At 46.1% G+C, this 25,614-nt stretch overlaps 2 protein-coding genes across 2 annotated transcripts in view; one reads left to right on the plus strand and one right to left on the minus strand.

Moving 5' to 3' along the window:
- Positions 1–2,914, minus strand: part of fabp (fatty acid binding protein) — a 52,798-nt gene extending 49,884 nt beyond the window's left edge. The window contains exon 1 of the mRNA XM_037434438.2: positions 2,743–2,914. Within this exon, the coding sequence (XP_037290335.1) occupies positions 2,743–2,815 (73 nt within the window). The 5' untranslated portion in view covers positions 2,816–2,914. The remainder of the gene's footprint in view (positions 1–2,742) is intronic.
- Positions 2,915–3,490: 576 nt separating this feature from the next.
- LOC119185403 (uncharacterized) overlaps positions 3,491–25,614 on the plus strand; it is a 55,524-nt gene continuing 33,400 nt past the window's right edge. The window contains exons 1-4 of the mRNA XM_037434435.2: positions 3,491–3,622; positions 3,882–3,941; positions 6,773–7,115; positions 22,864–23,038. Coding sequence (XP_037290332.2) covers positions 3,882–3,941; positions 6,773–7,115; positions 22,864–23,038 — 578 coding nt within the window. The 5' untranslated portion in view covers positions 3,491–3,622. The remainder of the gene's footprint in view (positions 3,623–3,881; positions 3,942–6,772; positions 7,116–22,863; positions 23,039–25,614) is intronic.

Genomic DNA, 25,614 nt, shown 5'->3' on the forward strand with positions numbered 1-25,614 from the left:
GCAGTTCTCTCAAATTAGTTATGGGGACTCTTGAGCCTGAACGTGGCATGCGAGACTCCACGTTTCACTCGCAGCGATGCAACAGAACGCTTCGACGAGTAATTATCTGGGCGTCAAAATAATTACGAAGAAATGGGTATGATAGCGGGAATGTTGCGATCAGAGTTTCAGAAAAGTTGGCACGACCTGTTGCTCGCCGTATACGGTGGCATGCAAAGGAGCTACTACACCATAGGAAAAAAAAATCCACGCAAATCCGCGAAGTGAATGCTGATGATGGAGCGAAGCAGTGTGGATCGTGGCCTTTCTCGTTCTGGCTAAGAGTCTTTAATTTCCTCTGTCATATGTTTTGGTTGATGGGTGGTTAAAAGTCGGCGTTTTTCCGGAGCTTGTGCCTTTTATTTTGTTTGTTCTGGTTAACACCCGTTTGATAACTTTTTTGTTGTTTACAGATGTTCCTGTAGACGGCGGTTTATGGACGGATGCACAAAAAAATAATGTTCTGGACTACACCGAGTTCTCATATGCCACGTGAGTGACCCACTCTAAAGCACGGAACTCAATCTCAAGCCAATTACCGAGCCGCAGAATCGAAACGTAGCCCCGCACTAGGCGGACATACAGACAGACGCACGGACGGACGGACAGATCGACCATCGGTTGGACGGACGGATGTACGAACGGACAAACGCTTCGCCCCGCTCATCATAATTCAGTCCGTGGATATGCTTAGATATTTTTTTTTCTTTTGCGCTCTGCTGACAACGCACAAACGTTTGAGGCCTTCGAAATGAAAACAAATTCGTGGCCTCTGAGAATTCCAATAGATTGGCTCATCACCTAAGGTGAGTAAATAATAGACGACTGAGCACGGATCATAAATTAGAAGAGCGGAAACCAGTGCAACTTGGTTCGCCGGGACCAAGGACGCTTTATGTATATAACGAGAGTAATATTTCGATGGGCAAGCTGTATTCGTTAAGGTACAGGTTATAATACAACGGAAGCGTTGTGTGAACAATTAACGATACATAAAATTATCTCCCAATAGTTTCGGGAAGGGCCCTTCCTTCGTCAGAGCATGAGTTGAACTCATTCCCTGACGAAGGGAACGCTGCCATTGTGGTATATCCCACACACATATATATATATATATATATATATATATATATATATATATATATATATATATATATATATATATATATCTGTGTGTGAGGAACAGGAAAGACCGAAACATTCACGGTTGCGTCGGCAATCACCACCTATATTTCATTGTTAAAGCGGGCGCTTAAAAATGGAACGATCGATGAAGCTTAATAGCCATTACTAATCCAGTTTATCACGGCAGTCTGCGACGACAATGCGAACAATAGTCGAGAATACGCGGCGGTAGATGGGTTTCCCTCGCCGGCTTCTGCTTGCGCAATAGACGGACCTCGGGTTCCCGTCACAATGACCACGAAGGAACGGCCGAGCAACGAATGCACGTCGTTTTTTTTTTTTTTGCTCTTTTTTAATCTCTTCTTCCACGGGAGGCTAGGATCAGCTATCCTACAGGGTCAACCAAAAAAGAAAGAGGAGGGGGTAGAGCGGGCTTGGCAACACGCTTTCAAAAGGGGCGTAGCCAACTTTTGTTTTCTTTTTTTGTGGGAAGCGGCGTGTATACTACATATGCCCCTCTAGCATTCACGATGAGATACTTTGCCACACGATAAAAAAAACAGCATTGACAAATAAACACCAAACAATGTGGAAGCTGTCAGCTAAAGCTGGGACTAACGGAAAGAATGGGGGGAGGGGCGTCAAGCACATGACGTAATAATCGAACTATAGCCACATCACCCTCCTAAAAAAAAAAAAAAAAACGGGCGCGGTGAATAACTCATTCGAATTCGCTCTCTTACGGGAGGCGGTGGCATAGCGGTAAAGGGAACGCCGGGAGCGAGAACGTTCGGAGGAAGAAGCCCCACCGCAGAGAAAACGCACGCTCGAAGAACCCGCCCGAGTTTTGCTTTCTCTTATTTTAACGTCCGAGAACCGGTACACGGCCACGTTACGCGCGTTTCACTCGTGGTGAACAGGTTCACTCCCCCCCCCCCCCCCCTCCACCCCCTGGTAGTGTCTCTTGACGAGAACATCTATAAACGCTATAAGGCGCACGTTATATAGCCAGTTAGCTTCTACACGGATTGATAGGAGGGGGTGGCGGCAGAATGCCGGCCGATCGCGTGACACGCCTTCATCCACCCCCGAATGCCTACCGTCGGTGATGTAGTGGCCGAATCGACGAAAGCCGGGGAAGGAGCAAATGCCGGCGCGAATTTCCGCCCGTGAGGTAAGGCAGAAAACGCTTCTCGTACTCGTGGTCGAGAAATGTAGATTTTCGCAGGAGCCTCGGATTTATCGATTTATTTGCCTCACGAACGGAACGAAATTCGGCTTCCCGGCATAACACGGGCGGCTGCCGGAGCAGGGGAAATTTTTCCGTCAAAGACGCCACGTGAGACGGGAGAACACGTGAGACGACGCCGGCAGATGAAGTGGCGTGAGGCGATCGATGATCATATTTCGAAGCAATGTTCGAAATGAGTGCTAGCCATACGCGTCCTCTGTCTGAAATGTTCCCGCGTTCATGCGATTTGTTCGCTTTAAAAATGCTAACGCACGTGCACGCAAAGGTGGGCCGCCACTGCCCCCGCCACGATTTGACTGTTTTTTACTGAAAAAGGGAGAACTCACCGAGTGCCTTGAGGAACTCGTCGAAGTTCTCGCTCTCGTGGAGCTTCCACTTGCCTACGAAAGCTGCTGCCATGGCTTCTAGTGGGGGTTGGAAAAGGCGTCGAGGCGCTGGCAGAGGAGAGACTACGAAGCTGACTGCGCGCGGGACGGAGGCTGTAGTGAAGTTTCGATGACGGCTTTGCCGGTGTCTTGCCTAGAGCGGGGATGGAGAGAGAGGGAGCGCGTGCGAATTGGAACCAAAGGAGAGGAGGGGTAACCGAAAGAGCGCGGCACAAATCGGAGGACACACCACGTGAATGAGAGAGAAGCCATGCCGCAGCAATGCTCTTCACTCGATACCTCCTCTCAGCTTACTCTTTTTTCTTTCAGCGTCGCTGGCTCTTTTGTACTCTCCTCCGCGGCTTCGCCCTTTCATGTCTAGTGTCGTAGCTGTCATCGGCTCGGCACGGGTACTTCACGGGACAATTCACGCAGCCGGGAGCTATTGCTCACATACATCTCGCAAGCTGATTCCGTAATTAACGCTATTTCATGCGTCGCGATAGACAACGCACGCAAAAGCTCAAGACGCCGCTAGTTCTTGATGCAACAAAGCACAGTCCGCGGGAATCATTTCTTAACGCAAATCATAGCAGTCTGTAGCACACGCTGCTTCCGTTAACTGTTGTAATATTCGGTCTGGCTTTACGTTCCAAATAAAGTTCACGGTTACAACTTTTCTTCATTAAAGAGCTTTACTGATTCGCCGCCTGGGGGCTTCTTGTTCCAGCGGCGTTGCATTTGCTTTCGTTTTCCTTGTGCTGTTTTTGCCTTGGCTCGCGAATTTGCTGCGCCGATTCGTGCCACTTGCTTCGCGGTCCGCGAAAATATTGCCCCAGAGGTGAGTGTCTGACTTTGTTTGGAAACATTATTGAGTACATATGTGAGTACTCTGACGCTGATGTGCCGCAGTGCATAAAAATACGTAATGGCGAGCCAAAATCGTGACGGAAGGGGTGGTTGTTTAGCGCCTTAAGCCTAACCGTCTCCCGACTCCTGTCGTCGTAGCTCGTACGATTGCTTGTTATTTACTCCAGTGTGCTGTTCGTAAGCGTTCTTTTAGTTCATGTTGGGCCTCTGTGGCTCTCGTTTCTTTGCAGATGACACGCAACTCCCCACTGAGATCCGAGAGAACGCCACCGAGCTCCTACAGCCGGACGGTAGGCCTCACTCCTAACGGAGACCTGCGATTCTTTATCGTTTGTGCTTGCAAAAGACGAACGAACTAACTGCCTGCTCTTGTACGATGTTTCTATCACCACCGCTAGATGCATGTTGTGCATTGTAATTGGCGCTATTTGGTGAACGTGCTCGCCTACACAGTTGGCTGACGCGATTAGGATCTGTGTTTACAAGTAAAATGGGAGATAACACATATGTTTAGCTATGTTTCGTGTTTTGCATTAAAAAGCACCGGGGCGAAAGAGAGATGATAGCTTTGATAAGCGTGGATCGTTCCTTTAACCCGATATTTCAGTGCGATGTGATTTTTTTTTTCTCGTTTTGTCTCCCGTGTGCCTTACATGATGTAATCGGGTATGTTTCCACAATGCGTGTAAGGCCTTAAGTCGCCCGAGTTGTATTGTTGTGATGGTGTCGCGTGTTTTATGAATCGTGATAAATGACATGAAACAAAGAAACAATCGCGAAAGAGCCGTTCCTTGATGTTCTTACTTCTCGCGGTATTAACACGTCTTGTATGACCATTGCTACCCAAGAAACATCTTGAGATTGCCACCGTCATACTGTCGACCACAGGCGGATGACACCCTACCCAGCCTAGCGGGGCGAAGGTACGTAACGTCATTCACGGTAAACGGTCTGTCAAATATATTCTACTGAGACTGCCTTACTTTGACCCTTCATCCCTCTCTCTCGTAGACTAGTTTTTGCTTGTTTGTATGTCATAGCTCCTTAAGAAAAAACTTGCGAAGTCGTCCGAGTAGTGTAGCTTTAGATGCTTCCTAAACCTTTATGTGCATTGATAGTTTAACGAATGCCCTACTTACCTATAATTTGCAGGTGCACACTCGGGTGTGTTCACACTACTCAAGCGCGTAAGCATTGCTCAATGTATGCAGTAACTAGGTATTACGTTATGGTGGTTTTGGGACGTTAAACCCCACATAATAACTAGGTATTAGTCTTTAAGTAAAGGCAAGTAAGGCAGTCTTCTGTGAATTTAGCTTTTTCTTCTTTAATTTTTAATGTGGCAGCATGGAACTTATGTACATGATGTGCCTATCTTTATCTGCAGCACAGAGTTGGCATTCACTATTTGCTGTACGAAAAGTTTGTGGTTTTCGGGCAGGATCGTTGGAGGGGAAAATGCTGTAATGAAGCCTTCTGTGATGTCTCTTTAAAATTACTATTGCTGATTTTTTTGTACCTAAAATGACCTGACCATATTTTCTACGTGGATTTCGAAAACTGGCACTTCACACGAATATCATTTTTCTTGTGTCATTACTGTGGCATCTTGGTGTTTATCTTTTGTGCTGAAAATGTCATTCAAGAGTTCCGGAGGAACAAATTGGCCAAAATTTAGTGCATGTCATCGGTTGAAAGCCATGCACTGTTGTGAGGTTAAAGCAGTATCCCATAGCCAGATACAACTTGTAAGTAACGGCATTCCCACTTGAAAAGCAGATGCGAGTGCGCTCTACAATAGTGATTCAAGTCTTAGTGACTTCGATCGAGTGGCATCGCAGAGCACATGAGTGGGACAATTTTGTTAGCTCTGGTGGCAATCGACTACCATGCTTCAGTCATAGGTTGCACACTTGACCTCGTTACAACGGACCTGGTTATAGCAAAATATTGGTTATAATGAAGTAAATTAAAAATAGTCTTGCAATAAATAGATATAGTGTTAAAAACAAACATAACAAATTTTAGGATACAACAAACTTATTTTTGTGCAAGATGCAACTATGTTATAATGTGGTTTGAGTATATCTGACTCTAGTTTCTAGTGGGGAACACGGAGCTCCATAGTCATTGCAATGTCTCGGCGCAGTGCAGAGGGGCGTTTTCCTAACTGTTCGCTTCAATTCCAGAGCTTTGTCTTCTGTAACGGGGTGCAGGAATGCCCGGCGAAGTACAGGGCTTGGTGCGTGATTTAGATGCACGTGGACACTGCCCTGTGATAAGGGGATCTCAAACGCACACGAGGAGCTCTTGTTTGCTGCTTGATAAGGCAGTGGTTTTTAACAAAGCAAGCCATGCTAGTCTGGGGCACTGCTCTTGCCTTCGGCTCAACCCTAATTCCATGGGCTGATTTGTTTGGGTCATTTAGTCCCGAGCTTGCTACGCCACAACTAGATGCATGCTCTATAGCTAGAGGGCAACTTTGTAGTTAGCAAAGGCCCTCTTTTATTTATCTTGCGCATTCAGTCACGACAAGGTCTTTACAATGCAGCATGGATAGGGTGAATCAGCTAGCTTTCATACTTGTTGCGTTGACTCTGCAAAAATTTTATTGCGTACGGAAACATACTTTAATTCGTGCAAACAGACTACCCATATCTAGAGGTTCGAATAAAACCGAAGCAGCTGCTCTCGGTTTAAGCATCCTTTTGTGCGCATGTTTCTGCAGCTACAGGGGCCACTTAATTCCAAGCCACTCTGCCCATATTTATCTTGTATATTGCGGTATAATTTTTTGAGTCACACTCCTGCTTTTTTGATGCCCCTGTCTTCTACCACTTTTTCAAGTACCAAGAACTAGTTTGCTAGACAATACTTCATATAAAACCTTGCCTCAAGTGCCCGTCACAAACCGCAGTACAAGGAATTTCTGATGTGAAGTTCATTGCTTGAGAGCAGTTTCTTTCACTGCAGTTCATTCGTGCGAAGTGAAACCTCTTGTGATAAGTGTGAAGTAACCTTTTTTTCTTTCCCTGTCCTTTTTGCACCTCCTCAGACCCGGAGAACGCATAGTGACACACGCCCGCCTTTATCCCCCATGTTAGATGTTTCTCTTTCCCAGGACACTGACCGCTCGAGGCATCGCACTAGCCGCCGTCGAAGTGGTTCAAGGAGTCTCAGCCGATCCGGAAGCCGCAGCCGGGACCGTCACGGCAGCAGCTCCAGGGGCAGTGGAAGCCATCGGAGCCACAGGCGCCATGGTGACCGCAGCCGGGAGCGTTCCCATCGTCGAGACAGGGACAGCTCGCGTTCACGCAGCCATAGGAGGAGCCGTAGTCGCAGTGGGAGCCGAAGCCGGAGGGAGTTCTCCAAGAAGTCCTCATCGGAGAGGTTCGAAATGGAGGACAGAGCACTTGCCTCTTCAGCGAGCAGCACTACTACTAGGGCACTGGCTGTTTCAGCAGGTGAGTGGAATCGGAGCATAGGGGTAACTTGAATGATAAATGATATTGTACTTTTGGCACTCCATTGAAAGTTGATCTGGCTATACTTAAAACAGATAGGCTTGGTAAAAAGCCGTCACAGAAACTAATTGCCTCCATGAAGACCTGTGGTGCATGTCTCTAAGCTGCGAGACGACTGTTGCAAAGTGAGTTGTGGGCAAAACTACCGTGGAAGTGTCATCTGTGACAAACTTCATCCTCCTATGCGTAGTGCTCTCGTGTATGCACCCTTATGTGTGCTTATCGATGATCAGGTTGGCTTGTACTTCTAGCACCACTCGAGAGCTGTGTGGGTCAAATTGAGTTGCATTTCATCGTGTACAGCAGTAACCCAGCTGTAACACTACTATTCTGGTGACATATCTGTTCTAACCACACAAAGTTGCTTTGCCATCAAGTTTTTAATGTTATTCATGATGAATAACCTTGCTATTGCACATATAAAGGGACTGTCTACCGCTCAGAAAAAGTTTTCCGATTTTGGTGCAAATGAAAAGATCGTTCATCACATCAGCGGCAACGAGCATGCTTTGGGGCCAGAAACAAAGAATTATAATTTTTACTTCATGTTTAAAGTCAACAAAAGGTGACCACTAGCGTCACCCAACAGCGAATGTTGTCAATCTTCACAATCTATTGGTAGGATAAGAAATCCTCGCAGGTAAACTTATGTTGTGTAAAAACAAACATGTTTAACTTTAAGTTGTATTTTAAGCACTTGAGGCAGCTTTAGTTGGCGCCAGAGACCAATTTTTGCTTTGTTTTTTTTTTTTTTTCTCGTGTGCTTAAAGAGGCGCCAGCAGTGTGTTCGCTTGCATGCCTGCCTGCAAACAGCGGAGAAACACAACCACAGCGTCCGCCACCACTAATAGGAACAACAAAAAAGTGTGTGTGCCTACAACGACCGCTAAGGTATTTTATTCACGTTAAAGAACCCCAGGTGGTCTAAATTTCCGGAGCCCTCCACTACGGCGTCGCACACTGGTCTTAGAAACTTTTTTTTTGCTTTCCAACCAATTTTAATGAAACTCCATGGGCTTGTTCAGTTTTTTTAGCTGATTTCAAATATCCAATTAGTTTTGATGTAAGCTAATTAGTTCCCGAGATAATTAAAGATCTTTCGTGATTGTTCTTGAGAACAATAGAAAAAAACTATTCAACAAAAAATTACCAGCATGGCATGAATAGATACTAGAAGTTGTGGAGAATGAAATGACGGAAGCAGTTTTTTTGTCTGGCAATCACACATGCAAGTTTACATCAATTCTAATTTCTCGGTTTGAAGTATGCCTGCTAACCAGTTATTTAAACAATTATTTAAACGTGAAATGCAAAATCTGTTTCCCTTACTTCAAGGTTTAAACATTCAGCTTGACAATGCAAAAGAAATTCTTTCTAGCTGCACCGCATGCCGAGATGTACCTCTCAAGAATTTCCTAAACGTCAAAAATATGCATTTTGAGAAAATGGCAAAAAACACAACGGTGCCATGTTTAATGTAAACGGTAAAACATTCTGTACATTTTTGGAGCGAAATGACTAGTAGGCCCCAGAAGCATAGTCCCCTTGACTGCTGGCATCCAGGTGCCGCTTCTTGAGCGTCCGCTGCACAAACCCTTCCTACGTAAGAAACTGCGACGCCACTGGCAACGCTTGTGGGACACAGAAATAAATAATAAGCTTCACTTGATTAAGCCGCAGTTAGATTACTGGCCCTCCGCTACGAGAACACGGCGAACTGATGTCCTATTCTGTCGCCTCAGAATAGGACACACTTATGGTACCCATAGCTTTCTGCTGACTGGCGATGAACCTCCTACTTGTAGTAGATGTGGTGAGAGGCTAACCGTCCTCCACGTCCTCTTGGAGTGTCCGGAAGCTGAAAGAGAAAGAAAGAAATATTTTCCTTTAGCATACCGCTATCATCTTCCCTTACATCCGATTATGTTTCTCGGCGAAGAGCCGCTTTTTGATGCAAAATCAGTTCTAAGCTTTATGCAGTATTGAATGTTTTTAGTCCAACACTGAATGTTTTTTAGCCCAACAAGTTCATAGCGCATTCTCTGTTCAGAGGATGCCGCTGTGATAGCAGCTTTCAATGAGCCCAGGCCTCCATGCTCTTGTTTTAAGGGCTCTGTCGAAGCACTAGTGCTCCATGCCAAGTTTTTATTTCACATACATATCACTTTTAAACCATTTTTATGCCTCCATAGCACACATTTGTCATTGCCATAATTTTACTATATGTATATTTTTACGCACCTATAGCGACTGTTTTTTAGGCCCATTTACAGCCACGTCACATCTGTTTTATCCACACTGCACATCGCACAGTTCATTATCATCGCTCTGACGCTCTTTGGCCATATCTTGCCCTTGCGCCAATAAACTCCACTAATCATCAATCATCATCGGAGTGTAATGAAAAAGCAAGACTAAGACTTTTTCCCAAAATACTATGTCAAACATTGTAGAGAGGGACAAACATACCATTTCTACTAGAGTTTCAAGATGCCTCACCGAGACCATGGGCGCTCGCTACAAAGCCACAAACATAGCCACTGAGGATCTGCTAATAGAAGTGTAAAGACAAAATTTAGTATGAGAAACTAAGCAACCCTGTAGCATTTGGGGACAGACCTATCACAGTTACCGTTCACCGGAAATTAACACAATGAATGGTGCTGTATCAGACGACGCTCCGGTAGACTTGCCGACGAAGAAATTTTGGACGGGTGGAAAGCCGAGAATGTTATCCATGTGCAGCGCATTAAATTCAGGGGAAATGATGCAGAACTCCACAAAACGCATCATACTCACGTTTGAAGCGAATACGCTCCCAGAAACAGTTGCCATTGGCTTTCTCATGCTGCGTGTTCGACCAGATATTCCAAACCCGCGTTGTTTCAAGTGCCAACGGTTTGGCCATGCTTCCCAAAGCTGCCGTGGGCAGCTCTTGTGCACAAGGTGCACCACTACTAGGTGTTCTGCTGATTACTGTAGGTCCGAGGCTCAGGCCTATTGTGTGAACTGCAATGGCGACCATCCGGCATATTCCCGCTTATGCCCAGCCTAGATAAAAAAAAGAACAAAAATTCTCACAATCAAATTCCAAGAAAACATCAGCTTTAGGGAAGCTCGATAGCGTGCAACACACACTTTCCTATAGAAGTCATTCCCCGAAGTGGTGCAAGGAGGATCAGCACCACTTCAGTTTTTGGGGAAGCCCCAGACAGCGCCTTGTATGCAGAGGCAACCGCCACCATCCTCCACAGAGGGAGCAGCTCCGCCGTGTCTGAACACAGCCCCACCGAAGGCCCCTGTGAACCCTGGGAGCAGCAAGGACAGCACACAAGCTTAAGCGGTTCTCTCGACTTCTGGCTCGGTGGGGACAAGCGCTGCGTCTGTCTTGACAAAAATTCCCTCCGTATGCGACTCTCCGGCGAGTCTGCAAAGGTGATGGACATCTCTGGAACACTGGCGCAGACTGCATCAAAGGATCAGCAAGAGCCCCTCGACCGCTCCAAACAAGACAAAATGTCAATCGGAGGGCCTGACAGAGGCTCTCAGAAATAAGTCACTTTTCTCTTCCGAGACGCAACACACACCAAGATGGAAAACATACTACAATGGAATGTCCTACACAATCTTGACGATACACAAGAGCTTCTTACCAAGTTTTCTTCAAAGGTGCTGTGTGTACAGGAGCCTCATCTATATGTAAAGCATAATAAATTGCTCCCTTATTATGTCGTTTTTCGCAAGGACTGCCAGGAATGTCTCATACCGTATTCACTTGCATAATGATCGCACCCTTAAATTTTCTCGTCTAAATTCGACTTTTTTTTTCCCTGCGTAATGATCGCACCCTGAATTTGCCGCATCTACATGTCATGTGCCAAGTCTAGCTGAACGCGCCTATCATTGTTTTTGGTGATCTTAAAGTGGGCATCAATATGCTAATGCCGCAAATTTACTGATTTAAATGAAAGCGTTCCTTATTTAGATGGAAGAAACTGTATTGACGCGCGTGACGTACTCACAACCTCCATAACTGACGCAAAGAAAAAAAAAATGCGGTGGTTTCGCTCCGTCAGACGCCATGTTTGTTTTGACATCCCGCACTGTTACAGTGGCGGCTGCCTGTTGGGCAACCTGTGTTCATCCCGCAGCTATGGTTTTTTTTTTTTTCCTGAGACCACGTTTTTTTTTGTGTGTGTGTGCTTTGTGATTGTCTGTTGAAGCACGGTCTCACCATAAGGCGGTATGCGAGCTTTACTGCCGCGTTCAAGCTGAAAGCGCTTGACTACGCGCTAGAGCACGGCAACCGCGCTGCCGGCAGACATTTCGGCGTCAACGAAATCCGGATTCGATATTGGAAAAAACAGCGCGACATGCTCATGGCTACTAACAGCACACGATGGGCTTTCCGCGGACCCAAATCTGGCACGTTCCCTGACATTGAAAAGGCAGTCCTCAAATACGTGAAGGACATGCGCAAGGATGGTTATGCAGTGTCATTAGACATGATACGGACACAGGCGTGCACAGTTTCCCGGAGGCTGGGAATAGCCACAAAGGACTTCCGCGCCAGTTCCGGCTAGACGACACGCTTCATGCGGCGGAATGGACTGTCGCTGGTATTTCCAACGCGCTCGATGGAATGGAAGATGACCTTCTGTGGGACAGTGAAGACACTGCCGGTTCTGACAGGGAGTCGTGCGCTTCGGAGTCTGAATGAACATTAGGGGGTCAGAGAGGTAAAAAATAAAAGGGCAGTGTGCCTTGCATGTAGCTCCTGCATAATGCGTGCATTTTATCACAAAGGCAAGCCTTAATTTACTTTTATTTTTGGTTATGTTCATGATAGCTACGGTAAGAATTCTGATTAGCGACTTTTTTGCATTTCCAGTGCTCAGAATATTTTTTCACGGAAAGTTTACTCCGCGTAATGATCACATCCGGAAGTTGGAGTCAATTTTTTGAAGAAAAAAAAGTGCGATCATCATGCGAGTATATACGGTAATGTGGCGGTGATCCAATTTACTTGAAAGAAATGTACCATGCCAATATTTCCCGCTCCGAACGGCACTGAAGGCAGTAGTTGTGCAAGCTATAATTGCAAACAAACTTCTGTGTGCTATTATATACCCGTGCATTACCATTTACGCAAACACGAATTCTAATCTATAATAGATGAGTTGCCAGAGCCCTACCTTGTCCTTGGTGATTGTAATGCTCGCAACAGCCTGACTCTCGTATAGATGCGTGAGGCCGGCTCATTGAGAATTTTATCTTTTCCTCGGGTTCATGCCTGCAGAATAGAGCCCACGTTTTTTTTTTCCACCTTGTAAACAACACATACTCCTCCAACGATCTCAGCATCGTCTCCCCGTCAGTTTTACTTGGTTTTAGCTGGGAAGTGACAAAAAAACACACATGGGAGTGACCGCTTCCCAATACTTCTCGAAACACAAACATGAAATGAATCTACGCCCCAGGTTACTAAGATCTCTTGAGTGGACCTGTCTTTAGAATTGACGCTGCTGTAGAGTAGTTTAGTGCTTTTATCATACATGGAGCTACTAAATTTATACCATAAACTAGTGTCATCAGTAAACGTCGCGTTTTCTGATGGGACGACCAGTGCCGCAAAGCCTGAAAGAAACAAAATAAAACGTGGGTGCTTATGCAAGGTTCCCCCGCTGCAGAAAATTTAATCACAAGGTCAAATCACAAGGATGGAGAACCCGTCAGCGGGATGAAAGGGCCAGCTGGCAAAAGTTTGTATCAGGTGTAAACTCCTTTAAAGATGAGGCAAAAATCTGAAATGGTCAAAAAAAAAGTAGGTGGTCAACCAGCTTTTTCAGGGCCCTTAGCTTATTCAGTGCCAAGGTTTTACCTTGGAGGACCAAGTGAATTTTTTCGGTGCTCACTTTGTGCCCAGCTCGTCGCATTACTCAGAAAACTTCCGAAATTATACGACAAAATAAAGAGTGAAAAACTAAAACGGAAGTGCACAGAATACGAAGAATACAATGAACCTTTTTGCTTGGTTGAGTTGCAGGCATCATTAAACTGTTGCAACAAATCTGCTGTAGTGCTGAAAAACCTACTTCTCAAAACACACGCTACTTTCCCTATACAGTGTCGTATGTCTCTTGCCATATTCCTACTTCATGGAAAGATGCTATCGTAATTCTCCTATCAAAACTGGGTAAAGATCCATCCTCAGTCGCAAGTTACAGGCCCATTGCACTAACAGGATGGCTGTTTAATTTTTCGATAAGATGATAAAGAGCTGGCTTATTTACTTCCCTCAAACTACTGTATTTACTCGCATAATAGGTGCTTTTTTTTTTTCAGGAAATCCAGCTCGAAGTTAGGAGTGCGCCAGTTTTGCAGGGTAAAATTCTCGAAAATTGTTCTGAATCTGTTCTCGCGCTTTAAATGTGCACGTCAAGTAAAAGGTGACTATCATTTATCAATTAATTCAGCATAAAACAAACATAGCTACGTATCTTTTAATGAACAAGCAAGAGCCGTCAACTGTACACACACACGTAAAATTTATTTGCACAGAAGTCATAGGTGTTTCTCCTTTTCCCTATTCGGAGTCCGAGTCGGAGAGCTCACATCCACGCCAAGCGGGGATTGGTTTTCGGTGTCCCAATCATCTGCACCCCACAACATGTCATCCTCACTCACATCCAGTGCGTTCGTGATACCCGTCTTCTTGAAGCTTTTCCTGACGACTTCGTCAGAGATTGCCTGCCATGTTTCCATGGTCCAAGCGTACAGCATTTTCATGGGTTGCCTCATAATTTTATCATCTGGAGTCAGCTGATGTTGTCCTCCATCTAGGTGGTGTACAGCCTTCGAGCATTGTCCTTGAAAGGCTTATTCAAGGACACGTCCAAAGGCTGCAGTATCGATGTAAGGCAGCCCGGAATCACTGCCAGATCTGTGCGCAGCTCCTTTGGCTCATCTTGTACGTGGTCTACTAGGTGCCCACAAAAACTGTCCAGGACGAGCATGGCCGGAAACAACAGACCACCCGGACACCGACCCCAGACTGTTTTTACCCAATCCACCACGAGTTCCACGCTTATCCAGCCTTTTTCCTGGACTCTTAGCGTAGATTTCTCGAGGGAAGTTTGCCTTTGGGAGCGTCTTACATTTAAAAATAACGTACGGCGGTAGCTTATGCCAATCTGCTGTGACCGCCAGCATTACGGTGCATCTTTGTTTATCAGCACCAGACGTTCTGACGATGACACTCCGTGCCTTTCTCCTCCACTGTTGTGCTTCGCAGCGTATCAAAGCAAAGGGGGGTCTGATCCGCGTTGCCGATCTGAAACAATGAAGTCTTTCTGCTGTCGGAGCTTTATAATGAAACGGTGGAAGTCCACTGTTTTGTCCTCTTACTCTGCAGTGAAGCGCTGGCACAAGGTGATCCGCCTTCGCAGTGCAAGGCCATGGTGTCGCGTGAAACGTGTTGTCCATCCGGAGCTGGATTTGGACTCTTTTGTTTTGATGTGCTGCGCTCCGGTTATTCTGCCCACCCCAGTCTGCACAATATCCAATGACACAGCACAGCCATCTTGTCGTAGCTCCCGTATATGCCGGACCAGTTCCTTTATGACGTTCGGATACTTGCTGGTCTTGGCACACCGAAAAGCCTGTCGTGTCTTCGTGATCACCTTAAGTTTTTCTTCTTGATCCCTCCATTACCGAATACTTGTTTCTCCAATGCTGAAATGCCTTCTTGCAGCCCGGTTGCCTCGCTCCAGTGCGTACTGCGCTGCCTTCACTTTAAATCCAGCCATGTAGCTTGCGTACTTTCTCATGGTGGAACCAAAGTTGAATAGACGACCATAACATACACACACCGCTTGCAAAATGGCGTTTCTTTTTTCTCTGATTGTGGTGATGGCGATCGAGCCCCCAGCATTGTACATATGACCTCCAAGGAGCGCGGCGATTTGGCGGTATCAGTAATTGATGGAACAGCCTTTTTTTTTTCTGCTCATGATGTTTTTTTTTCTAAATTTTATTTTCACGTTGGTTAGGTCGTTGCAGTTCCAATTTTTTATTTGCTTGTCGATTCGCCTTTTTTTCTTCAGGGTACGGCCACCGCGTTCCCATTGTACCGCTGGGGGTAGAATCGTTTATGATTACCGCCAAGTTTGGGTTGTGCCTATATGCGGAGAATCAAAAAATTTACTGTGACCAAACTACGGGGGTGCGCCTGTTATGGGAGTAAATATGGCAACAAAATGCTTGACCCATGCCAGTGCAGAGAGGGTCGATGCACATCTGACCACTTAATACGTATTAAGACAGAAATAAGTGAAGTCCATAAACAATTCGACTCGTCGCTGGTTTCCGTGCCGACCGGTTGTGCCCTCGCGATCTCCGATGACAGTGCAGCTCTGTCCGACTGGGCTGATCCTACGCCACCTCCTGTCGCCGGTCCCCGACGACTGTAACGACAGTGTAGCTCTGGTCGACTGTATTAGCCCTACTCCACCTCCTGACGCTGACAAGAGCTCTCGCCAGTGGTGTCCTGTCCTCGAGCTCCTGAAACAGTGTCCATCATTCCTGTCTTCTCCTTACTTCCATCGTTCGCTGTCCCTGCGCCTCGCTCTCTCCTTCCTCTCTGTCTCTTTACCTTTTAATCCTATCCTTTTAATCTCTTCTCTATCCCCATTCCTCGTGAGCTACTGTTGAGGTGTCCTCCCCCTGAAAAACAGTTACGGGGCTCGCTTTTCTTTTCTTAAAATCACTTCCCCCATAAACAATTCCTTCTCTCACTATTTCTTGACATGAAAAAGGCCGATCATATGACTTGGCACTTTGAAATACCAGAAGACCTCTCACATTTAGGCATATGAGGCAGAATGTTGACTATTATCGAAAGTTACTTTTCTGGTTGCACTTTTCCTGTACGAGTGGGAAACGTCTTATCACGAGTGTTTGTCCAAGAAACTGTAGTACCACAAAGTGGCGTCCTCAGCTGCACTCTCTTCATGGTAAAAACGAATTCTCTTCGTATGTGCATCCCACACACCGTGTTTTACTCTTTCTATGTGGATGATATTCGAATAGGGTAAAAGTCCTGTAATCTCGCAATCTGTGAACGCCAAGTTCAACTTGGTTTGAACAAGGTGACTAAATGGGCAGACGAAAGCAAGTTCAGCTTAAACCCATAAAAAAGTACATGCGGTTTGTTCTCCAGAAACAGAGGCCTGCGCCCTGACCCTGACATTGATTTGCATGGTCGGAGGCTACCTGTCCAAATGGAACAAATTCCTAGGCGTAATACTGACGCAAAACTAACGTTCATGTCTCACTTAAATACTTAAAGGAAAAAATGCATGAAAACAATGAACGATTTTAAAGGTGTTGTAACACACTGCATGGGGTAGTGACAAAGGTTGTCTTATAAATTTTTTCAAGAGCCTCATGCGCACACGCCTGTATTATGGGGCACCTGCCACGAAGGCATTGTGGCTAAGGCACTCGGCTGCTGACCTGCAGGTCGCAGCTAAACTGTGGCGGCCGCATTTTCGATGGGGGCGAAAATTCCCGAGGCCCGTGAGCTTACATTGAGGTGCAGTTTTGACCACCCCCCAGGTGGTCGAAATTTCCGGAGCCGTCCACTATAGCGTCTCTCATAATGATCTGGTGGTTTTGGCACATTAAACCCATATAAGTAATATAATTGGATTATGGGAATGTAGTATATCAGTCAGCAACACCAACCACATTAGAGATGCTTTACCCTGTCCACCATCTGGGCATTCACCTTTCAACAGGCGCCTTTAGGACGAGCCTCATAGCAAGCTTTTATGAGGAATTTAATGAATAGACGCTCCATCTTCAAAGAGCCTACATATCCTTCTCTTATTTTTTGAAAGCCAACAGCAAACATCACACAAACAGCATTATAAATGGCCCGACTAGTTCTCCTCTCTCTAAAGGGGGACGCGGCTTTCGAATCGCGAAGAATGGCCAAAGAATATATTTTTTCAAAAATTCGATTTTCAATCACCATAACCTGTTATCTCTCAGATTCCGGAATATAATTCTCAAAAACCGCGTAAAAGTGCTTAAAAATTGTTTTGTCACCTGATGCATCGCATACAATCGCGGAAGTCTAAAAAACGTGTTCTTCAAGCCGCGTAACTTGGTGATGCCGCAACTGAGAGCCGCCATCTTTGGTCTTGTCTGAGAGAGCGTTCCTCCGGCTTCATGTTTCCCCCGTCAGCCACTGTCTGCAGGCGAAAAGAAAGGCACAAAAAGCAAAGTCGCGAAGGTTTGCGCTGAAGCCTGACTGGTTGCGCGCCACGTCACGCAAACGCAGGAGGGCCATTGGTCTTCTGATCAGTTGCCCTTGGCAACGGCGCCAATTCTCCTCTTACCTGCGAGCGCGCACGCACGCCTCTCACTGTCTACTTTTCGCGTCATCAAGCACACACGCCATTGAAGCGCTGAACGGATATTTCTGCTGTGGGTGACACGGTTTAGCCATAGATTCTTGCCAGTGGTCACGAATCAGCCATCGTGTCAGAGAAAATACCGAACATTACATCAATTTGGCAGTCATGAAAAAAAAAAAGCATCGAGAGCGTCTTGTTAGGGTGGCTTGAATGGGAAAGTGTGAAAAGCGGCCGCTGAAAGCGGTCCCCAAAGCGCGCCGATGCTGCTTCGGGCACTGCATGCACCGGTGCGGGTAGTCTTGCAAAGGATACAAACGAGACGGCATGCGCCGCTCTCCACAAAAACTGTTCCTACGCCGTGTGGTGGTGACCCGTTTTCGGTAAAAATGTTTTGATCGAGCAAGTGCAATGTAGTACATGGCACCTAAGCCCTTTCAAGTCTCATCCCTGAAAACCATTCTTGAAAAGTCCTACGAGCAAGTTTTGAAGCCAACTTTTGTGGACTTAAAGGCCAACTCCGGCTATTTTTCGACCATGCCAAGGTCATGGTGTTTCTATGTTCCTGAGCTACTCTTGTCACGAGACCAATAGCAGAAAGGTGCGAAACTGAAACCTCACCGGGCGCCCTTTCTGTGTATGACGTACTATTTGGTAATAACGCGAAGCCGTATACTTGATACTTCGTCCTTCCTTCTGTCATTGAGAAGTTCCTATGAATTTATTTAAATATTGCAAGAAACGTCACTACAACTGGCTGTCTTGTGCATTTTTTATAATTCCTATCACTGTATTGTATCTTTTACTGTGATGTCTCTGTGTACCAGTGTATAGTTTTGGTCCTGATTATTTGACACTTCATTATAATATTATGTGTAATTAATTACTTACGATTATTACCCAACTAGAGTACTGTAGATATATGTAACTTTAAAGAATCAAAATCGTCACATTAGATGCTTCGCCCAGCTCATTCACTTTCCCGAATAGTGCATCACCCGGAATTTCGGTCGCTGTACTTGTTGATTTTTGCTTTTCATGTTCATGCCAAGTCATGATACGATGTATTCCTTCGCTCTCTATTTGCGGAGCTTTGCTTTATAACTTCTGTATTCGTACTTGGTGTCATTTTATACTTGTAAAGTTTATGTTTCATTTTACATGTATGAATGTGTGTCGTGTATTGCTGCGTTGCCAACTTATGACTGGGTCGGTGCTTTGTCAATCCCTCGAGCTGTTAGCCCCATGCTTCTTCTACTGAAAGAAAAGAAATGAAGTCTCTCACCAAAACAACTGTAGCTAATTTGGGTGAATTAAACTAGCAAATTTTGCACTAGATGCCCGACGTATAAGTGACCTAATGTGCACCAGAGAGTTGCATGTGATGGCTTATAACGTCGTGGCACATGTTAAATCCATTTCTCATTGTCACAGAAAGCCAAAATATTATTTCACCGGCAACCCTCCCCGAAAAGATATGATCACTGACCTAAAAAAAAAATTACAGTAATCCTGGCAGCCTGCATCTGCTAGCGGACCATAATCGCAGGTATTTGCAGTGTAAAATATTGGCAGTGTAAATAATTTTTGCTCCGTTAACCTACACAGGGCCCGCTAAAATTGCAACTGTTCATGGAAACGTGAGCCTTGCTTTTCCAGGTACTGCAAACTTAATGCTCCGTGACCTGTACTATCAGCAGAAACAAATCTTATTTTGGAAACAGAACTGATAAATAGCGCTACCATGTCGCAGGAACGACTTGCTGACAACTAAAACTCGTACAATTTAAGCATAAGCTCTATTTCTGCATTCATAACGAGTGCCTTAAATACTAATTGCCGACGTAACATGCTATACCAGTAGCGGTGTTACTTATAACGCGTAACCACCAACACTGGAAACAAGGTGGGCGTTCTTGCACTCATCACGATTATTACGAAGTACCAGATTTCTCACAGCGTAGCTTGCCACATAATATACAGAACGGCCATCCGCCACTCAGTGGTGTACAATTAATGGGCGACAGACACTGCTAGTGCATCAGATGGAATTCTTTTGTAGTTTTTCTCATTTTATTTCATCTCATGCAGCATTTTTTCTACAGACAGAGAGACGCCTACACTAAGTGATCCACGTTGCCACCCTTGGGACTCTTCAAGAGGCTGAATTGAAGCATTAGGTTCTGCCGACAAGCATAATGCAGCGACGCTAAATTTACTTTTTTTTTTTTTTTTTTTTTTTTTTTTTTGTCGTTTACACCTTCAGGCATTTCAGAGAAACCCAGCGCTATCACCTATTGTCGAAGTAATTGTAAAGCTGCTAGCACGTACGAAAAAAAAAAAAGCAGCGCACCCGAGGAAAATTGAGAAGTGCGCCGCTCAGTACCCGCGCCGCTGCCATCAGCGCCCCTAGCGGTATCGGCGCGCGAAAGGACCTTCTCCAGCAAGAAAAAAGCGCCGCGCTCATCACACCTCCCCATTCTAGCCACCCTAGTCCAGTGCTGCCTCTGCTGCTCCTCGTATTGCTGACACGCTGCCATTTGCTCTGTGCTCTTCGGTCGACAACTTCTCGGACCTGCGATCGGTGGCCAACAACTTCTCGGACCCGCTGCCGTGATCGTCGCTCGACGACTTCTCGAACCCCCTGCCGCGATCGTCGCTCGATGGCTTCTCGAACCCCCTGCCGCGATCGTCGCTCGACGGCTTCTCGAACCCCCTGCCGCGATCGTCGCTAGACTTCTTGGACCCTCTGCCGCGATCGTCACTCAACGACTTCTCGGACCCGCGGCCGTGATCGTTGTTCGACGACTTCTCGAACCCGTGGCTGTGCCCTTCAGTCGACGACTTTTCCGACCCGCGGCCGTGCTCATAGCACATAGATTAAGTGCCATCAGTGACTGCCAGTACAATTCAAGTTCGCTTGGAGCCTCATTACATATCGCCACACGCATCTCGTGAGCGCACAAAGGCAGTGAAAGCCTCGCTCAAATCTGTTTTGGCAACTGATTGAAAAATGAAGCTTCTTGGGGAGAACGAGCATTCTTGGGGAGAACGAGCAGTTCACTGATATGGAGCTGGCAGAAGAGTTTTTGCTTGCACAGCTAGCAGCAATAAATGTCTTGTATAAAAAAGTTTTGTGCCCAAAATGCTTTCAGTTTAAACTCAGTCTTCATTTGGGAACAAGGCATGTTTTGGCAGCGCGAATGATATTGAACTGCAATAATATGACATTAAACTGCAAATAAAAAGTTCTGAAGATATCTTGAAACTTTTATGGAAGCATTAGGAAGACATGCTGATTATTAGTGCTAACTTTCAACATCTGTCAAGGTTTAAGAAAGTTGGTTTTCCAACGTCGTCTAGCGCTGTGGGAGCCCTACTCATGCTGGGCACGAAGTCTGGCCGAGGAAATGGGGATCCCACTCTTTGAGCACCGTCTGATGGCTCCCGTTGTAGAGCTGCCGCCGTGGCAGTGACAGCTGATAGACTGCGATGCTTTCTTGATGGAAGTTACAAAGCACGCAGCAGTTACACATATCCGCATGTGCTTCCTCGAAGTACAGCAGAAATATTCTGGCCTTGCTTTTTTCACAGGTGCTTCAAAGTTGCACGATGGTGTGTAGTGCGCCCCAATCGGTCCATCTTTTTCAGATACTGGTGTGTTCCACCCTGACATGAGCATTTCCGCCACGGAGGCTTATGCGGAACTGGCCGCTGTCAAGCACATGAGAGAATTTAAATTGCGCGATGCAGTTATATACAGACTTCCTAGCGTGAAAGCTTTGAAGACTCTCAAACTGCACAAATATCCAATGGTCATCACGCTCTACTCACTACTATGCACACTTCACACAGAAAATTAACATACCGTGCTATGCTGGTTGCCAGGGCACTGCGAGATTCGAGGAAAGGTGTTAGTGGATCTGGCTTCATGTGCTCTTCGAAACACTGCTGACACTTCCATAGCTATCTCTGTAATGAACCTGAAACCACTGCTAAAAAAAAAAACTCGAGAATTACTGGCAGCAGTTATGGGACCGGGAAACACATAATGAACTGCATGTTGTCAAACCTTATCTTGGGAATTAGCCATCACTATCGAAGTCATGACTCACACAAGTCACTCTCAGCAGATCAAGGATCGGACACGCACACAGCACACATTCATACCTTCTGTCCCGTAATGACCCACTTATGTGTGACAGGTGTGGTGAACCACTTACTGTGTTTCACGTTCTCGTAAAATTTACTGAACGAATTGTTATTAGAAGGGAACACTTTTTACTGCCCTTCTGACAACAAATGCCGCTCCATCCATTGATCTTTGTGGGTCGGGAAACTTTTTAATCATCAGGCACTTTTTTCATTTTTAAAAGATGTACGTAGCTTTCACATTATTTACCCTGGCATTCGTACAACGGTCTCTGAAAGGTACAATAAAGGGTAATAAGAATTTACGTCGGTCATATAAGGCATTATGTTCTGGCTCTCTTTGGCAAATTAATTACCGTTGTGCGATTCAACCACATCAATCATTATAATCAGATAGTGGTTTTTTCAAACGTGGGAGCAATAAGCTCTTGTTTGAGCATGTGCGATCATAGCGAGTGTTTGTGCTGGTAATGAGTTTTGGTAGAATCTTCTACAGACCACAGTGCTTGTATTTGTGTTGACTACTGACACGAAATGTAGATATTTCCGGCTTGTTGCTCCTAGTCAAAACACATGTGTCTGATAACATTCGTGCTTGTCAATGCATTGAATAGCTTATTACTAGTGCCACCATAAAAAAGCACTTCCGTTCTGTTCACAGAGACATGACAACACAACTCTGACATGGCGGAAAGACTGCAACTTGTGAAATAGTAGCACCAGCTCAGTCATTCGCGGTCAGTTGCATGTGGTTTATGTAAACAGCGATGAGCACATTGTTGTCCAGCAACTCAGTCAGCGATTCCTACAATTTAGGCTGCATGGCAGATGAGACCTCGCAAACCCAGTGCACGGTGTTGACTCGGGATAATGTACATTGTGTAGGGGTTGGCTTGCAGATGCTGGGCAATGAAAACTTTGAAATCAATGTAAAACATTTTATAAGTGTTGTTCGACTCCGGTGTGTGAAGGGTGTTCATAGCGTGAATTATCGAATGAAAAATTTCTTTATGGGGTGCCTCTAAATTGCGTCAAAAGCTGTACAATCGCGGTTGCCCCTTTGTTTTTTTCCTTCTCACTCTCATCTCCACATATTCTTGTTTGTTTTGCAACAGTGTCCCAGGCATCCGCCTTGAGCGTGAGTGCTGCCACCCCATCTTCTACCGCAGCACCGCCACCCGGGGTATCTGCTGCACTAGCAGCAGCCAGAGCAGCTGCTGTGCGCTCTGGTCTTATGTCTGCCGAGGCACTCAACGCACCTCCACCGCAGGGCCCAAACTCTCTGCCCAGGTATGGCAGTTCCTTGATGTCCATTGGTCTGTGCTGAGCTGAAATCTCTAGTTCACAAATTCCTGAACAGAATGAGAAATCTTCATAGCATCTCTAAATTATATTCATTTTAAACGCCCAAATTGACAAATAAAAACAAACGTAAACGTGGTTAGATTGCTTTTTTTTGGCAAATAAAAAAAGTTTACAGATCCCGTTAGTACTTTTCATCCCTTCACACCACTTCTAATCCTCATCTAAAATTCACGAAACCTTTCACCCGAGTCCCCACTCATTACATCCTGATACATTTCATCAAAATTTGACGTATCTGCGCCCATTCTCCTCCCAAGGATGTTCTCTGACTTTAAGAATTGCAACCAACTTAGTGAGGTTCCCTTAGTGAAAGCGCTTTGCGGTGAAGTACGCAATCCGAGCCAGTCCAAACTGGGCCATGTGGCTATGTTGCGATGCAGTCAACGTCAGGCTTTTCAAACTACAGTGAAACCTCATTAAACCCTACCCGCGTAAACAGTAGTTTCGTTTTAAAAGTAGTGAAGTCAAATCCCCGACTCTGCGGCTATTGAGCATAGTGCATTTTGTATCCGCATTAGCCGTACCAGCTTATCGCGTATGTATCGGTTAATAAGTAGTTTTCCAATTTTTCTTGCGCACTCGCCGCGGCATGTCGTCCCCCACTGGGCGTCCCGACAGAACAGCAAGCCCCAGAGATTGAAACACGCCTCGCTTGTTTGTGTTGATGATGATGGCGGCTGTGTTGATGAGCGCCATCTCTTGGATTTTTCTGCAACAAGAAGCACCTGGCCGACTAGGCTTCTGGTGTTGTTCATGCGATGGCGCTTTGCACAAACACGGTGTGCGCTTGCTTTGCTTTCTTTGTTCCTTAGGCGCCGTGCATAGGTGTTCTCTGGTTGATCCGTGCCGTACAGCTCTCGCAATGTTTTTCATGTGTTGTGTATGTGTGCTTGTGCTGCTTCGAACTTGCATCATGCCAAAGCTGGGACAAAAGCATCGAGTGCTGAAAATAGAGGAGAAATTGGACATAATTCGTGCTATTGAAAGTGGCACAAAAAAATCGGCGCTGGCACGCGAAAAGGACCTGCCGTTAACCACGGTGTGTGGAATTTGGAATTCCAGAGAGAAGTTGCTCGGCAGTGCTGCTCCAACTGCGAAAAGGTGCCGGCTACGTGGTTCGGCGTTTTCGGATGTGGAGGAGGCGCTGGTGAAGTGGCTAAAAGCTGCACGGTCAAAAAATCTGCCTATCAGCGGACCCCTGCTCGTGGAGAAGGCCCTGGTTTTTGCCTCACAGCTCAACCATGACAACTTCGTGTGCAGCAATGGCTGGCTGGCCAGATTTAAGGCGAGGCACGGCATTACCACGAGGACTGTTTCGGGAGAAGGTGCTGCTGCTGATGTGGATGGCGCGGAGCAGTGGCAAAATGCTCAGCTGAAGAATATCTTGGAAGACTACGCACCTGATGACATCTTTAATATAGATGAATCAGCGCTATTCTTTAAGCTGCTACCAGACAAAACGCTCGCGTTCAAAGGCGAGACGTGCACCGGCAGCAAGCATACAAGACGGAATATCAGTGGGGTTTTGCATAAACATGACTGGAACCGACAGAACTCCGCTCCTCGTGATTGGAAAGTCGGCGAAGCCTAGATGTTTCAAAGGCGCCCGATTGCCATCAGGGGTCATCTATCGCAGCAACGCCAAAGCATGGATGACGGCAAAACTATTTGAAGAGTACGTGCGCTTCATCAATTGTCGTTTTGCGGCTAAGAACAGAAGAGTTGTTATTATTTTAGACAACGCTTCGGCGCACCTCGCCCTGGACAACCTCACGGCTGTGAAGTTGGCATTTCTGCCACCAAATACAACAGCGATTGCCCAGCCCTTGGACCAAGGCATCATTCGAGCTGTAAAACAGCTCTACAAGAAGAATCTGCTGCGCAGATTTCTTCTCGCCATTGAATGTGGCAAATTATTCTCCATCGACCTGATTGGCACGATTCACCTGCTCGAATACTCGTGACGGCAGGTTGAAGCAACGACAGTTCAAAATTGCTTCAAGCGTACTGGCTTCAGTGTGTGTGCGGGCGACGCAGATGACGCCAGTGACACCATCGACCAGACTTCGTACATCGTAGACGAAGCTTGCAAAACACTGCCAGCTGAAGTGATGGAGCGGCAGGGCGTTACGGAAGGCATTTCCTTCCCTCAGAGACGCAGACAGCGATGTGCGGACATCTCCGGACATGTCCGACGAAGCCATTGTTGCCTCAGTTGTCGGTGTCGCCAAATGATAGTGATGAGGACGACATGGAAAGCGACAACACGAGTGATCCAGGTCCAACAGTGGCCGAAGCTGCGCATTGCGTCAGCGTCATGCGGGTATTTGCCGAGAAGGAGGGGGCTGGCGGAAAAGCTGGCTCAAAGCACAAGCGAGTTTTAGGTCGCTGTCGTTGCTGCTAGGCTGCCGCGTCGTCAAATGAAGATTACAGACTTTGTCACACGAAGTTAATAAATTACTGCACGTTTTTTTGTTCTTTCATTGCACTCCCTGAAGGTT

The sequence above is a fragment of the Rhipicephalus microplus genome, chromosome 3, assembly GCF_043290135.1.
Source record: "Rhipicephalus microplus isolate Deutch F79 chromosome 3, USDA_Rmic, whole genome shotgun sequence".
NCBI lineage: Eukaryota > Metazoa > Arthropoda > Arachnida > Ixodida > Ixodidae > Rhipicephalus > Rhipicephalus microplus.